We start from the raw sequence: 15,939 nt of genomic DNA on the forward strand, positions 1-15,939 counted from the left end.
CTGCATATTAGATATCAGCTTGGACCACTCACCTCACAACAACCGTGTTCAGCAGAAGACAGGGCGCCAGCATCGACCTAAATATGTGCGTCAGGCGATCGGCTGAGGAGGTCTTCCGACGCGAGATTGCCGCCATATTGTCGCCTGCAGGTGGCAGTGGGGAAAATTGGAATTTGAATTAGAGCCAGAATTCGCTAAGCGACAGACAGGCAAATGCAATTATGTGCACCAATACCCGTGCTCCGCATTTCCATTTTGCCCGCTCGCCGCATTTCGAATTTTCATTTTAATAAGCTGCCGGTTGCGCTATTTGCATACTTTTATTTACACGGCTTATCACTATTATCAAAAGGCGTGCGATGTGTATTTAAATGCTAAAACTACAAGGAACACAGTTTGACGAGGTTTGGCAGAGCCAAGGGTTTTATAATGAAAAACTAAAAATCTGCATTGAATAGAACTAAATATCACGAGCACTTAATAACCTCCTTAAAATATCTGAATATTTTGTTATGGTCCTTAAATGAATATTACCAACGAGGAAAATGACATTTAATTTTTTTCAAATACAAAGTTTGTAAAGATTAAAAATAAAATCATTAACAAATTGATCATATCCGTTTTTGATAAGAAAGTATATATATTATATGCTTTAAAAAAAAAGAGAGAACGCAATAGTCGAGTTGCTCGCGTAACGCGTACCGTTACTCAGCCAGTGAAAGTGCTGTCGACATATTTTTAAAAATTATAGAAATTGGCAAGAAAAATAGCAAAATATAAAATATTAATACTATTCTCAGAAGTGTGGGCGTCGTAGTTTTGGGTGCGGCAACATCAGATACATATGTCTCTGGAATCTGAATGCTTAATATCAATTTTCTGGCTTATTAAAGTCCTGAGATCTAGATGTTGATTTGGACAGACGGACGGACGTACAGAATCCCCCTGTCAGACGGATTGACAGACGGACCTAATCCTATCTTGCACGGATTAAGGTCTGCCTGTCCTTGTGCAAAGTAATAGAAAATTTAAATACATTTTTTTTTGATTATATCAGTATATTTAAAAAAATTTCTACTGATAGGCCAAGAACATTTTTGTCGAGCCCACTCTAAAGCCCACAAATTTTAGATTCGAGGAAGTCGACTTTTGCTTTCTCTCTTATTTGATTATTGATCACAATACTCTTAGTAGATAATGGCTTTGTTAAGCCGAACTAGGCAATGCTGCTCTACTGACACTTCGCTTTACATAATTTAACAAATACAGCATACCTTTCGACACGAAGACGTAGATGCTCGCCGGCTCCGTGTTGCTGGCCGAGCAGGTGTAGTTGCCGGAGTCCGTGATCTGCGGTTCCCGGATGATCAGACGGCTCTGAGTGCGTGGTCCCGGGGTCGTCTCAATGGTTATGTCCCGACGGGAGTCGACGTAGTTGATCAGGCGATCGTTCTTTTGCCAGTACACGTACTGCGGTGGTGTAGGACTCTGTGTCACAAAATTGATGGGGTGACCGGATTACGGACTTTTCAACTCACTTCTCGACTTACCTTTTCAATAATGCAAACTAAATTAATTGTTGAGCCCATGTCGACATGCAGCTCGCCGGAGCCCAGTATGAATGCCTCTGGAACAACCACTTGAAGATTCACAAAGTGGGAAATGATGCCTGTCGGTGTCGAGACCTGTGTGTTGGTGTTTGATATTATGGTGGATGGTCCGGGAAAGCAATGAATGGAAGAGACGGGAGAGGAAAGAGCAAGTGTGGCCATTGAGTGCGATTGGTATTCGTAATCAACTTGAAACTTAATGCTTCAGCAAACTGCGAGCAGGAATTACTTTTTTCCCAGCTAGTTCCGAAAAAACCTTCCGAGTGCAAGAAATGTTGCACTCATTGAAATGCAAATCAAACAATTTCAATTTGGCAAGCAAAAATGAAACAAAACGAACGGATTGTATATAAGTGGAGCGCTTTCTACACGTCCCAGCTCGGAGCTCTTCTCCAAAATATCCGGCAGCAGCGATTTCAACTGCAGATTCTCCGGATCCGCTGCCGCAATGGAGTAGGAAAATAACCATTTCGGCATTTTTGCATGCAGCTCTCGTTTGCTGCTCAGCTTCATAGTCCATATTCTGAATTCCGTATTCCGAGGTCTTCAGCCCGTTGTCCGAAGACAGGAGTCCGGAGGGGACATCGCCCAACCCACTAACTCTGAGCCTGACTCGGTGACTGACTGGTTTGTTCTGGCATGCGGCTTCTCATATTGAAATTGCATGCAAACAATTTTGAAATTGAAGCTACGTTTCTGAAATTGCACCACGCTTCCTTTGCCCCTCATCCATGCAGTCAAAGCAGGGCGAATGGCACTTGTGCTGCTGCACAAACAGAGTTGCTGTCAAGTGTCCATTTCAGCAGTGTCTAACTTTGTTGCTTTTCGGTTAGTTGTTTCCCCATTCCTGAGTCCCCCTCTAAGCTGTTTTTCTTCCTGCACGACCCCTGCACGACTCCGCACCTTCCCTATTTGCATTCTCATGACTTTCGGGGTTACTTGTAAATTACATCGTGAGATGGAAGTCCTTGCTTCTTGCAGTAGCCCGCATGTGTCGGGGTCCGGGTCATCAGGACCCGTTTTCTGGCCAAATTCGTCGCAGACTGTCGGCTGACGTTCACATGCGCTGACGGACTCGTCAATGTCAACGGCACTATCCCAATCCCGCTCCCAATCGGACTCGAATACGGATTGACATTCACGTTGGAAGTTCCCCTGCTAAAGAGAACCTGGCCAGAGCAGAAGGCTGCGAGCAGTGGCCTTAAATCGAACCTTTGCATACACAGCTTCATTTCCATTTTACAATTAAATCATGCGCAAAAGAACAAATCGACGTGACGTAAAATCAGGGAAAAGCTAAAGCTCGAAAACCTCAACTCAACGTTCTCGTGCAGGGAAACGCAGGGACGCGAAACGAGAGCATATGCAAATGGACTTTAGTTTATTTCAACTGCGCCTCATGCATAAAATATGGAGCCATCATTCCCGGCCGCCCAATACGACTCCCACGTCCTCCCGCACGCGCACTCCCACGCACACGCCCATTCTCGTTCCCATTCCCACTTACCTGGCACTCGTACATGCCGTGGTCCCGGCGCTGCACAAACTTTATCTGCAAAGTCCACATGTTGGAGCCGGGCGTGTGCAGTATGGCGAAGCGCTCGTCGTTCGTGTAGAGCTGGGCCCCAGACGACAGGATGTGCCAGTCCCGGCGGCGGATCCAAGATATTTGGTTCTGTTGACGAAAGCCCGAGCGGGCGCGTTATTAACGACCGGACTAATTGGTAATCGAGTACTACACACACGGATAATTAATAGCACTACAAGTAGGCAGCACAGACAGATCAGCACATGCAATTAGCGAAACATGCGAATATTACTCGAAAAGTAATTAAAAAATACTCAAAAGCCCCACGGTGCAAGGACCATCACACCACACCACCAATGTCCGCGGGGCATTGTCATTTCGCGGGGCTGTGGGTGGTCTGGGGGAGGATAGTTGGCTTAAATTACGAGATTGGTTTACAAGTGGATAAGCTATTTTTAATGTTCCTGGCCGGTGCACACTCAATTCATAACAGGCAAATTCAGAAAATGCTTTAACAAATTAAACCCGAACCAGAAATTTCAACATTTTTTTGGAATATCGGTGGAATTGGCTGTGTGGGCGTTAAGGTGGGCATGGCAAAAAGCTCTTCGGCAAATCAATAGAAATTTACAAGTAAAATTAAAAAAAAAACAAAATATCAAAGCCTTTTTCAATATTTTTCGTCGGCTTGTGGGCGTAAGAGTGGGCGCGGCAACATATGGAAACGAATTTGCGCTGCGTCTATGTGTTTCGGAACCGCATGTTTGATTAAAATCAATACATCCGCATAAAGTGTATAAAAGGAGCCGTAATTAATGCTGGTTAAATTGAAACAAACGTTTCCGCGGTCTAACAAATTAATATTTCAGAATATTCCCAACCCAGTATACGAGGTACTTGGTTACTAACCAAACCAAATGCCAAACATTCTGTACTGAAATTGTCATCCTACCAAACGTTTGTTTTCAACACCAAACTAAGTTCTTGCTTTGCTGTTGTTTGTGCTTGACTGCTTAACAAATTAGAATTTTGCGTGCCGCTTTCAGCAAAGAGGCGAATGAAAATGCCATATAATTAGACAGAAGAATGAAATGGAAATGAAAACGAAAACGAAAACGCAAATGGGTAAAATGGGAAATGGTGCAAAATATCTCAAATACGATATGCACATAGAATTGCAGCAGCAGCTGTGCTCGCAGCATATCCTGGCCATCTTCATGCGCTGGGCTCGGATGGAATTCAATTTTGCTGCCACTAAACAAAGCGCTTTTTCATGCAAGGCATGCGGGAGGGGATTAGGCGGAGAGGACTTTGGGTTTCGGGCTTAGATGTGGGACGTGGGGTATGTGACACAGGACAAGTCAGGATGGAGTATTGTGATTTGGGCAAGCTGAGGAACAGCAGGAAGTGCACATTGAATAGAACCGAACCGAACAGAACAAAACAGAACAGAGAAATGTCATTGCCGTCGCCGACATCGTGATTCGACGAGGTACAATTAGAAAGACAAAAACAAACCCAATTTACACCCACTCTGTCCACACCGGAGACCTTGCAGACCAGAAAGGCGGTGCCACCCAGCTGGACGGTGGTGTTGTGCGCCATCAGCTTTTGGAGCAGGAAGATTCGCAGAAGGGCGGCAAAAAGAAACAGAGCAGGAGAGAAAGAATACAAGACAAAAAGTTAAAAGTTCATTTTTTACGATGCCGAAGGAGGTGGTTTAAAAAGCGAAACGCATCCAAGTCGCACAATTAGTCAGCAAAACAGCGCCTGCCCAGGATCCACGAACCGGTCCGGACAGTACTTCAGTACTTCAGAGGCGGACCTACTTGGTCCGACTGCGACTGGGACGAGAAGAGGTTGACTGGTGTGGGTGCTCGTGGACCGGGCGTCTGGTGGTTGCGGCGCGCCTGCCATTTGGATAATTAGATTCGAAGCCAGCGCGAATGAATTATAAATAAGCACTAAAGATTAATTAGTCCCGGCAATGGAGTTCAGATCACATCGGACTCGTTCCCGTCGTGCTGGTAATTAGTGTTATACTGGGAAAGTGGTCCGGTTTTTTCGCCTTGGGCCCTGCTGCATTTTTCGGATCCGGCATTTACGTATTAAAGGGAAAGAGCACACTGTTTTGCTGACGAAAGCGGCTTTTGTGTTTGCTATGGCTGGAAAATTGGGTGTCGCAGCATCTGCGCTTGCAGGCGATTCAATTTAAATTTGATTTCGAATAACACTTTGTTAAATCCGTCCGGACGTAGGAAGAACGCTATCTGTCAATGGGACTTACCTCACTGTCTTCAAACATTGGACTGTCGCTCGAGTCGAGATTATTATCCAATTTTGAATCGCCATTTATACCGCCGCGCATCCATAGCTTTTTCCAATCGTTATCAGTGAGTATTGACTTTTGATCTGTAATAAAAAATGGAGCCACAAGCGTTAGACAAACGCAATTGCAGAGTGGAAAGTGCAGTCACAAATTGTGTTAAAGTCAGGTTCTTGGTAGCTCTCTTGCCTCCAAATCCCGTTGACGCCATTCGAAAGTAATCAGCACAATTGTCTGGGGTGGTGCAGTTAGCAAATTAATGTGATTGGCCCCGCGGCAAGTACTATCCCATTTCCAAGCAGGTCAAAATCCTTACTTTCACGCTTTCCTAAGCCCACTTTATATTTTTGCTTAGGCTTTGCTATCCATGCGTAAGTCGGACTCCCCATATATATATATATATATATATATATACATATACATATGCATATATCTTTCTATCTAAACAGAATTACGAACTTTTAAACTTAAAGTGTAGCTATTTTGTACATATAACACATTTAAAGTTGTGCGTAACGCATATGTGTTATCTGGTATTTTGGGACTTGAACTTGAAAGAGCGCAAAAGAAAAGCCAAACAAATCATAATCATTGGACCTGACAAAAGCATTTCTTAGTAAAAGCAAGCTTAACAACAGTTTATGTTGAAACTTAATGAGGATATAGAAGGAGAAAAACAGTAAAGTTGGCCCTATTCACAGGTAAGATTTAATTTCTTGAGAAGCTCTTGCGGGCAAACTTAGAAAATAATATTTGCTTAAAACTTCTGCAACTAAAATCTGGATGCCATCATCGCTTACGACGACCAGCAAGACGGCCATTAATATGCGGCTCTGGGATTATTAAAAAATCACCGAGGCTTCCTTTCAAATTTTAAATTTAATCAGAGCCACTTCGGTCCCTATCTGCTTTTTACTATAATTAGGAAACTTTGATTGCCCAGGCAACGTGGTCGAGAAGTGCAGCTGACCGTTTGGCATTCAAAATTAAATTAACGCAAGACTGCACATCGGTTTTTAATATTTCTTATACTGCGTGCTCGAGACTCTGCAAAACGACCATCCGAAGGTAGGTCGGGTACTATTAACTCGCTGGGTGCTCAAGAGATGTGTGTGCCTGGCTGTGAAGTAAGAGGCCTCTGGAAGAGAATTTATCAAATCAATCGGGCAGCGTAACCCGAAAACTCTAGGACTCCTTAGCCTTGGCGGCTTGCAATTCGTTGTGCTAAAAGTCGAGAAGGGGATCAAACAGCGCAAAAAGCGCCGTGTCGTTGGCCAAATCGCCCACCTCTGGCTGTCGGCCATAAAATACAGCGGAGCGAGCTTACACTTTTATTGCCTCGTAAATTTTTATAGTTCATACTTTAGGCATGCGTATGCAATACCGCAGATGTACGGTATCTGTGAGTGTACTGCTCCTGCGTGTGCGAGGGTCATGTATATGTATTGGCCGTATATGTATTTGCCGTATATGTATTGGACGTATATGTATTGGGATTGTCCTTTGTGCGCCACCATGTTATTTATGTGACCAAAGTCCGCAGTGACGTCAAGGCCTGCTGCATTGATTTCAAATTTGTTCTGATTGACAAAATTCGAACTTATTTATTTCGTCATCAGCTATATCCACGATTATGATTTGACTTGGACAATTGGCAATGCAAAGGACAAAATAAACTGGGAAATGACGAAAACGGAATACTAAATACGAGCTTGATGGTTTTTATAGTAGTTTCTGTATGAAGTGCTAAGCAGATTGCCTTTCCACGGAATACGTCCGTGGTACATATTTGGTAATACCACCCTTCTTGTTCACGCAAATCGTCTTCTTCCTCCTATAATTTATCCAATACCAATTAAAATACTGTATAATATAACGCTACTTGGTCCGTGCTGGTATATAAATCTCATACTAAATACCTTCGGTTCATCCTGAACAGTAAACTAAACTTTGGCCGTCATGCTACATTGGTGAAGCATACTATTTTATCAAAAGCTATGGCCTTCAAGTTTATGGAAGCAGCAACTAAATCGCACATAAACAAAGTATGTTTAGCTCAGAGTACAACACTACTAGTGACATAGAAAGAAATCTGACAATAGAGAAGGTTGATGGCGTTATCCAAGCACTAGCTCAGAAGTACGAAGACAGGCTGAACCGACACTCAAATGTTCTCGCTGGACGACTGTTACGACAGAATATAAGGAGAAGACTAAAAAAACTCCAACCATATCCTAATTCTTTAAACTAGTTGTCTATGAATATCGAAATATATAAAATATATATCCTTGTTAATAATGAAAACTTGTTTACGTTATGTTCAATAAAATAATATTACTAATTCCACTTCCGCAAATATATTATTTCTTAGGCTGCCTTAAGGTGACAGTAAAATAATTTAATTCTACATGTATCCAAATTTTTCAAAATCAAAAAAAAAATTTATTGGAAAATGGATAGAAATTCACAGGACTAAAAAAGAAATGAAAAAGTATCAAAACGTTTTTCATAAGTCAGGGCGTGCCACGCTATGGGCGGTTTGGGGGCGTTAGAGTGGGCGTGGCAGCATGGGTCAACAAATTTGCGCTGCGTCTATATCTCTGGAGTCTGCATGCTTAATCTCCCCTATTTAGCTTTTATAGTTTCTGAGATCTCGACGTTTATACGAACGGACAGGCGATTCGGCTATTGACCCCGATTGAGAAAAAAATACTTTTTATGGCCGGAAACGTTTCCTTCTGCCTGTTACATACTTTTTATCGAACCTAGTATACCGTTTTAAAATACAGTACATCTTTTTGTTATAAGTTGTAATTAAAACTTCGGTAATATACAACAATGTACAATTTATTTAATGAATGTATTCGTTTGAAAACTTAACTTAAAATAACTTAAAATAAAAATAAAAACAAGAGAGAACGCTATAGTCGAGTTCCCCGACTATCTGATACCCGTTACTCAACTAGTAGAAGTGCGAAGGAGAGTCTTCAACACTGACAGTTTTTGGCGGTTCGTGGGCGTTAGAGTGGGCGTGGCAAAAAGTTTTTTGGCAAATCGATAGAAATTTACAAGACTAATACAAAAATGAAAAAATATCTAAACATTTTTTCAAAAGTGTGGGCGTGCCAGCTTCGGGCGGTTTGTGGGCGTGGCAAAAAGTGTTTTGGCAAATCAATAGAAATTTACAAGACTAATACAAACATACATTAAATTGGGAGTTTTGGTCGGTTTGTATGCGTTAGAGTGGTAACATGAATCAACAAACTTGCGCTGCGTCTTTGTCTCTGGAGTCTGTATGCCTAATCTCAACATTCTAGCTTTTATAGTTCCTGAGATATCGACGTTTATATGGACAGACAGACGGACGCCAGATCGACTCGGCTATTGATCCTGATCAAGAATATATACACTTTATATGGTCGGAAACGCTTCCTTCTGCCTGTTACATACTTTTCAACGAATCTAGTATACCCTTTTACTCTACGATTAACGGGTATAATTAATTGACCTCATATTGGGCTACAAGATATAAGAGCTTTCCTTAAAAGTTTTCCAAAGACGAAGAAGTATGTAAGAGGTAAAAGAAATATTTTTTGGTCGATATAGAACGGGATTGTATTCAATCTGCGACATTTTTAAGCATTTCTGACGTCTTTATATTAGCTACAAGAGACTAGTAGGTTATTAAGGTCGATATAGTTCCTATGCTAACGACTTAAAATAGGAAAACTAATATTCAAAAATCTAAGGACCAAGAACAACTTTCAATTTTTGCCTAGACTCGCTTTAAAATCAATCGGATCGGGCGATATTAATCCATTTGATTTGGGATATTATACAGCGTTTTACAAACGAAACAGCTTTAAATACGTTCAGATCGAAAACCATAGATAGAAAACCATGGATATAGAAATCAAGGACAGGCAAAGAGAAGGCCACTTGACCCAAGTCGAATGGAGGCGGCTTTATGACGGGTCAGGTTGGTTTTGGTGGTGAAGAGATAGAAAGCGAAAATGTTTGTACACACACACCCTCACGATATTTACTCCTGCTTTTGTATGCATGGCAGGCCCTGCACACACAGGGCAAGTGGAAACATATTGATCAAGTTAAGAGGAATTTAAATGCTTAGGCCCAGACACAAAGCCAACTGCTCAGAAACTAAGGTCATGTGCGGAAGTGGAGGGGTGAAGGCCGAGCGCGATAATAGTGAGAAAACACGCACTGCTAATAAAGTGGCTCCGGCCGCGTATTCCAACGCATCCTATTCGGCTAGGCGGTACGTGCGCATGTCGGCTGCCTGCGGCTTAGGCGTGTGAGTTATATTATGCCTGGAAGTAGGCAACTGTAATAAAACTTCGCAAGAGGCGATAGTAAACGGACCCCGGCAGTGGGGCTTTCGGTTAGAAATCCATTTCTGGTCTAACCGGACGCCGCAACAAAAGGGGCTAAAACTGGCAATATATAAGTTTTCGTTTCGTTCGTCGCATATTTCATTCTTCCCCCTTACCCTCCACCACCACCTCCTCAGCCCCTGCCTTGCACCGCCCTGCGACTGCTAAAAAGCGATAAATAATGAAGTCAGCAAGTGAGGCTGGCATTCTCGCATGTTTATTATTTATAATATATATTTCTTGTCAATCTCTCGACCGACCCCGATCCCGATCCCGAACCCGAATCACCCACCGCTTAACTTGTATGGCCCAAAGTCACGACACATTGGTTATTGTCCTTGTTGTCGACGATGTTTTTGTTGTGGCCATTGTTGTTGCTGTAGCGGTTCCTGCGCACTTGCCATGCTTCAAATTATTATTTATCTGTCCCAGCCCTGTCAGCAGTCTGCGCCGAGTCTTTGTATGCCCTTCCCTGCTTCGCGCGACGTATACGTAATATTTTAATACCCCACCAATATGTTTGCAGCGAGTCTGCTAGTGTGCGAGTGTTAATCCCTAAATCTGCTTAAGTCGGCGTTCTTTTCCCGCCCGAGCGTTGAAGTGCTTAGCTGTTTTTAAGCTCTCCCCCATGACTCCCGTGGGCCAGCTGATGTAGCCTGTAACCCATAACCCATAACCCAGAGCCCATAACCCACAGCCCAAGACCCGGTCTCAGCTCACAGGTGAAAGATCCCGCCAGGTATTACACACGGCCCACGAGCTTAATTTTAAAACCGCTAAGCAAATTTGCAAAAAAGTTTTCTGTGTGGCAGTGTCTTCCTTAGCAACCCAGCTTCAAACTCATTTGCACTTGAGCCTGGGAACGAGTGTGGCTGGAGAAGCCAGGTGAAAGGCATCCGTTCGTGCTTGATAATGTGCGTGTGGAGGAGCGACCTTGAGCGGTGCGCTACCCCCCACATATGGACAGACGGGCATACATGTTATCTGAGCCGACTTTGCCTCGCCCTCTTTTCACTGCCAAAATAATGTTGTGCCGCTTCCTGCGCTACTGACGAAGCCGGAAAAACGGTTTCAGTGGAAGGCCGTCAGAAGTAGGTGATACTTCGGTCTCTCCCCGAAGAATCGCAATCGCTCCCAAGTAACGATTTGCGAAAATCTGGTCCTGAAATTAACCCCAAAGTAACTGGCTTCGTCACTCCACCTTGTAAATTTTACCTGCGCCGACGCTTTCGCTCTTCTCCACAAATACCAGCATATTTTCACGTGCCACGTCACACTTTCTGTGCAATTTAAAAGTCAATTTTAAAAGTTTTTTCCGACAACGATTTTCAAGCCACAAGTCGTCGCCATAAATTTTCAATTTCTGCACTGTCACACGAGCTCCGTTTGTTTTCGGTACGCCAAGTGTCCACCCCACTTTTCTCGTCTTGTTTCGTAATGAGAGGACCGCGCAATTTGATAAGGTGTCGTCGTGGGTGGCGTGGCTTGCTGGGTAATTTATGCGTAACGCGTTTGGCCGTGTGGTGGTAAAAAAAAATAGAAACAAACAGCAAGGCAAACACCGCGACTTCAACTTTCCATGGAGCCTCAGGTCAAACCAAAGCCGCAAGGGCAGCAAATGCGCCGTTCCCATCAACAAGGTGGGTCGCACTTGGCGCTAATCTCTCCCCTGTGTATTTTTCATTATCCTTATTATTTGTGAATGTTACGTGTTGCCCATAACTTAGGTGCTCTAACAATGCGTACACGTGCCGGTGGGGGCCTTGAGGCGGGCTCTTAGGGTGTGTGTCGCCGACTATTTTAAGTGAATTAGTGGAAGGTCAAATCGCAATGCCCCGCGAATGGGGTATTCAAATGGCTTGCATAGAATATCCGAAAGGCTTAAGATTCTTGGTTACATTTGGATAATTGCTCATGGCCTCCCCATTCCCACCCGGTGGAAGGTCTATCATGCTCTTCGCAGCTCGGTTGCATTCCATTTGCGAAATGAATTGCAAACATTTAAATATCCCACCTATAGGAGATGATACCGAACCCCTCCCACAACAGAAAATATTCGACACAAAGTTTTGTGCCGCAGGTGCTTGCTTAGAACACTTCTAGCGTAATTAAATGCGGCAGAGACTACAATAAAATTCCTAGCATAATAAATCCACAAATTGGTAAAGTTTCACGATGGCTTACGGACGACGTTAAGGAGCTTTAATTGCGGGCCAGAGGACGGGAACTGCGACCAAGACCACGACTTGAAGCAATTTGTTACCTTGTGTAAATATTAAAATAGACTGGCTATCGGGGTGTCAGTCAGTCCACTCAGTCCGCTCAGTCCACCAGGGAGGGCCGTTCACATAAATTTCGCTTTAATTTACTTAGCACTTCACCAAATCCCTTCCAAGCAGGTCTAATTTAATTCTGAGGCCGGGGAAGGACAATAAAAGTAGATACGGTGAGTGGATTTGGGGGTATTGGAACGCACCTGGCTCGAGGGTGGTGGCCAGGAGCAGCGTCGGCAGGCAGAGCATCAGGATGCGCAGCTCCATCAGGTGCAGTGGCCGCCGCAGACGCAGCAACAACCGTGGCGGCACCATTGGCATCCTTGCTCCCTTCGCCAGGCCCGTGATTTCCCTGTTGTTCCTCTCCTCCTCCGAAGGCCTACTGTCCACGGCCTTTGTCCTGGCACATCGATAGGCGGGCGGAGCGTATTGTCTGACTGGCTTTTGTGGCTGCTTATTAGGGTTAATGGGTTTTTGAATGAACGCGCTGAATCCTTTCAGCTACGGCAACCACACAATGACGGCATCTCCGGCGCACATATGCCCCGCCGGGTTGCTCTTTCTGCTCTTGCTGCTGCTGCTGCTGATGTTGCTGCTGTTGCTGCTGTTGCTGTTGTTGCTGCTAGTTGATGCGATGCGATGCGTCGCTGATAAATGATGCTGGTCCGATAGCGATGTGCAGCTCAGCCGTTTTTGCAAGCTCCGTTTTCCGTTGTCTGTCAATGCGTTGTTGTCCTGCGAATCACAATGCTCTTTCCCGCCTCTCACACTCCTCACAAATTTGCAGCTTCTTTCTTCGAGGTTTCCCTCTCTATTCAGTCGGTGCGGAAAAAAGCTGCATGGTCTTCATCATTTTTCATGTCACTGCGTGTTAGCACATTAAGCCACGTCGGGGTCCGTGTAACACTGGCTGTATCTATCTTGTATTGTGTGCCTGGCAAAAAATTAACACTCGCCTTTTTATAAAATTACATTCAATTTGCTCTAGTGGATGTTCTGCCTCCTTGCCTGCGAAGAACAATGTCAGAAGCGTAGTGCCGATGATGAATCGTTTTCAGCGTGATGTCTTGCGAGGGTCCTTCCTTTTTCCACTTCTCGGTTCCCGTGTTGTTAGCTGAAATGAAAAAGCACGCATATGATATGGCTGTAAATAATAGATTCTTCGAATAAGTATGAGAGCCTATGGAAATATAATGGTTGCTTCTAATTACAATTGCAATGCCCATCGCGAGATTCGTTTCCCGACCTAATTCCGACGGTCCGCTTGACCTCACGAGCTGCGGGGATTCCCATGAATTTGCATATAGAAGGAAATTTATTTATTGTTCGAGCAAATTTGGCACATTATTTATAGGTCAGCGATAGCCGGACTCCCCAAGCAAGGGGGGCAAGGCGGGGGTTCTCTGGACAAGGATTATGCAAAATGACCGACCGGCCAACAATTTGCTGAACTGGACGCTGCGCAGCAAGACTCAGGCGGGGTTTTCCATAAATTTGTATTTATTTGCTCGCACGCGTGACTGCGTTTATTTAAATTTTTATGCTGAAAGCCGTAAAAAACAGAAAGCACTTGAGACTTGGACAAAGTTTTGTGGCGTGTCATAATTTTTATCTGAAGCGTGAATCTTTCTTTTGAGTCTGCTCCTTATTATTGCCTTACATTAAATAGTATTTTCATATTACGACGAAGCTTATATTGCCTGTGGGAGGCAGGGACAGCGCTCAAATCTAGCGATTTCATGGACAGAGTTTGTTCAACTCGCTGCGAAAACTGCGCTAATGAATACAAATTTCGAGAGCGCTGTGCACATAAATTAAAATTGAAACTCGGCCACAGAATTGCCAAAGCGTTCGCTCATTTTAATTACAGAACTATGTGGCTTTCTGAGCTCGCCGATTCAGAATTTCTGATTTCGCGCTGCAGGCCGCAAGTTTGCCATGGTATTTAATTAACGCCGCTGCTCTCATGGACAAACATTAGCAAATGTCATGCAGCCCGAATTTATGGCACACTCGTGTGCCATTCGTTTAAATTGATAATGCAGGGTGGGCGGCGATCTCCGGGGTGGCAGTTAGTTGTTATTTGCTGCCACTTTGCTTCTTTCGTTCAAATGCAGCAGTTTATAGTAATTCGGAGAGTAAATGTCCTGCCTGAGGAATTCTTGTTTATGTATCTGTGTTCTTTGGCCAAATGCGAGTGTGTGTGTGTGTGAGTTTCAGCGTGTGAGTGTGAGAGCTGTTCTACACAACTATGCACTTAAATGCAGTCACGTACACACACTGCGACGTACATATTATTATCTTGACACAATGGTGCCATAAAACTTAAAGACCCCCCCAGCATTTTGCATTTGCCTTTGCCTTTGCGATTGCGAGGGCAAGCGCTGAAGGACATGGCATTTGCTTTCGCCTTCCCCTGACCCTTTCGCCCCTTCCGCCTCTTTCCCAGCGCCACCATCTCTCCACCGCCCCAGCAAGTTCTTTCTGGTTTTGCTTCTGTTTCTTCCACTGCCTCTGCTTCTGCTCTCCTTTCATTCCACTCGCACCCTGCAAATGCACATTTGTGTGCACTTCTCCACACACACGCACATGCTGCTCGTGGAGCTTGCTTTCTTCTTGCTCCCGGCGCTTTGGAGGCTATATGGAAATTGTAATAAGTTGCAAACCCAAAAAGCTGATGTCATGAGGTTAGTTGCTGGGGCTCAAGTTTCAAGCGACAATCATGTGCTCTCCCTTTGTGTTTTGTGTTTCGCTCGGTTTTGTTTTGCCTTTCTTGGCTGCTGACCTCATACTTCACTTTGTAGCTTTTGTCTAGCCTGTCATACGACTGGCGCTTATGCTTGCTGCATGATGCACTGCGAATGGGCGGTGAGCCCGGTCATATTGTTGTTGCTGGCGGAAGTGTAACTGCACGGCGACCTACTCGGTCCGCACATGCACTACTCGTATTCCCGCAGCTTTCAGTGAAGGCGCTCGTATAATTAAGTGTTTGGAAGGACTGTGTATTATGGTTGATAGTATTTGCAATTGCCTATCAATAATTTAAATGAATACTCGGAGATTTGGACCATGGCGTATACGTGATATGTAACGCTTTGAGACACAGCTAGGCTTTGATTGGGCTCACCTCATTGCTGCGCAGCAAGGTATATGTATTATTTAGCTTTTAATAATATTTAAAAATTATTTTTAAGTGCACACATTGTGCTGCTGGTCAGGTGGAAATGCCTTCAGGGGAGAGATCTCAACCACCAACTACTCTTTGGCAATTTGGCCTCGGGTTTGGTAAACAGGGAGCGCCCGCATTGGTTGTCTTTTTAATTAGCATTTGTAATTAGAGCGATTACCGCGCCAAGCGCTGAAACTAGATAATTATTACGGTTAACTCCGGCATTGGCCAGTAGATCGCACTTGTCACCGCCAGCTCCGACGGCTTTGAATTTCGTTGGCCATGGGCACGGACAAAGCTATTTATGTCGGACTGCAATACAAATGCCATAAATGCGGAGGCAAGCCATAACAATGTGTATTTTGTGGCTAAATCGGTGGAGCGAATGCTTTGCCCCTGGCGTCCGGCACCCCCCTAGCCCACAAATTCAAATGGAAATTACGCGTTTCGAATTTTGATTGCACTTGAGTGCCTGCATAAAAATGAACATTATATAAATTCAAACAAAAGCCACCCCCCAACCCACCAAAGGGCCGACAATGCAGTTACACAGTAATATCAATTGTGAGTGTACGAACCACGTACCGATCCAAAGCCAAAATGAAAAAAAAAAAACAATACCTACATAGATCATGTTGT

The 15,939-nt window shown here is 44.2% G+C and overlaps 1 protein-coding gene across 6 annotated transcripts in view; it reads right to left on the reverse strand.

Moving 5' to 3' along the window:
- The window catches only part of LOC6529097 (zwei Ig domain protein zig-8), a 55,411-nt gene that overhangs the window by 2,248 nt on the left and 37,224 nt on the right, over window positions 1-15,939 (reverse strand). For 2 of the 6 annotated variants that reach the window (XM_039370365.1, XM_039370364.1), the window contains 7 exons: window positions 12,335-13,245; window positions 5,426-5,550; window positions 4,657-4,746; window positions 3,118-3,285; window positions 1,551-1,685; window positions 1,275-1,488; window positions 33-144 (listed from right to left, as the gene is read on the reverse strand). In XM_039370365.1, the coding sequence (XP_039226299.1) occupies window positions 33-144; window positions 1,275-1,488; window positions 1,551-1,685; window positions 3,118-3,285; window positions 4,657-4,746; window positions 5,426-5,550; window positions 12,335-12,452 (962 nt within the window). In that variant the 5' untranslated portion in view covers window positions 12,453-13,245. The remainder of the gene's footprint in view (window positions 1-32; window positions 145-1,274; window positions 1,489-1,550; window positions 1,686-3,117; window positions 3,286-4,656; window positions 4,747-5,425; window positions 5,551-12,334; window positions 13,246-15,939) is intronic. The other 4 variants (XM_039370366.1, XM_002090074.3, XM_015198701.2 and 1 more) reach the window with 4 other exon arrangements.

This window comes from Drosophila yakuba, chromosome 2L (genome assembly GCF_016746365.2).
Source record: "Drosophila yakuba strain Tai18E2 chromosome 2L, Prin_Dyak_Tai18E2_2.1, whole genome shotgun sequence".
Classification (NCBI taxonomy): domain Eukaryota; kingdom Metazoa; phylum Arthropoda; class Insecta; order Diptera; family Drosophilidae; genus Drosophila; species Drosophila yakuba.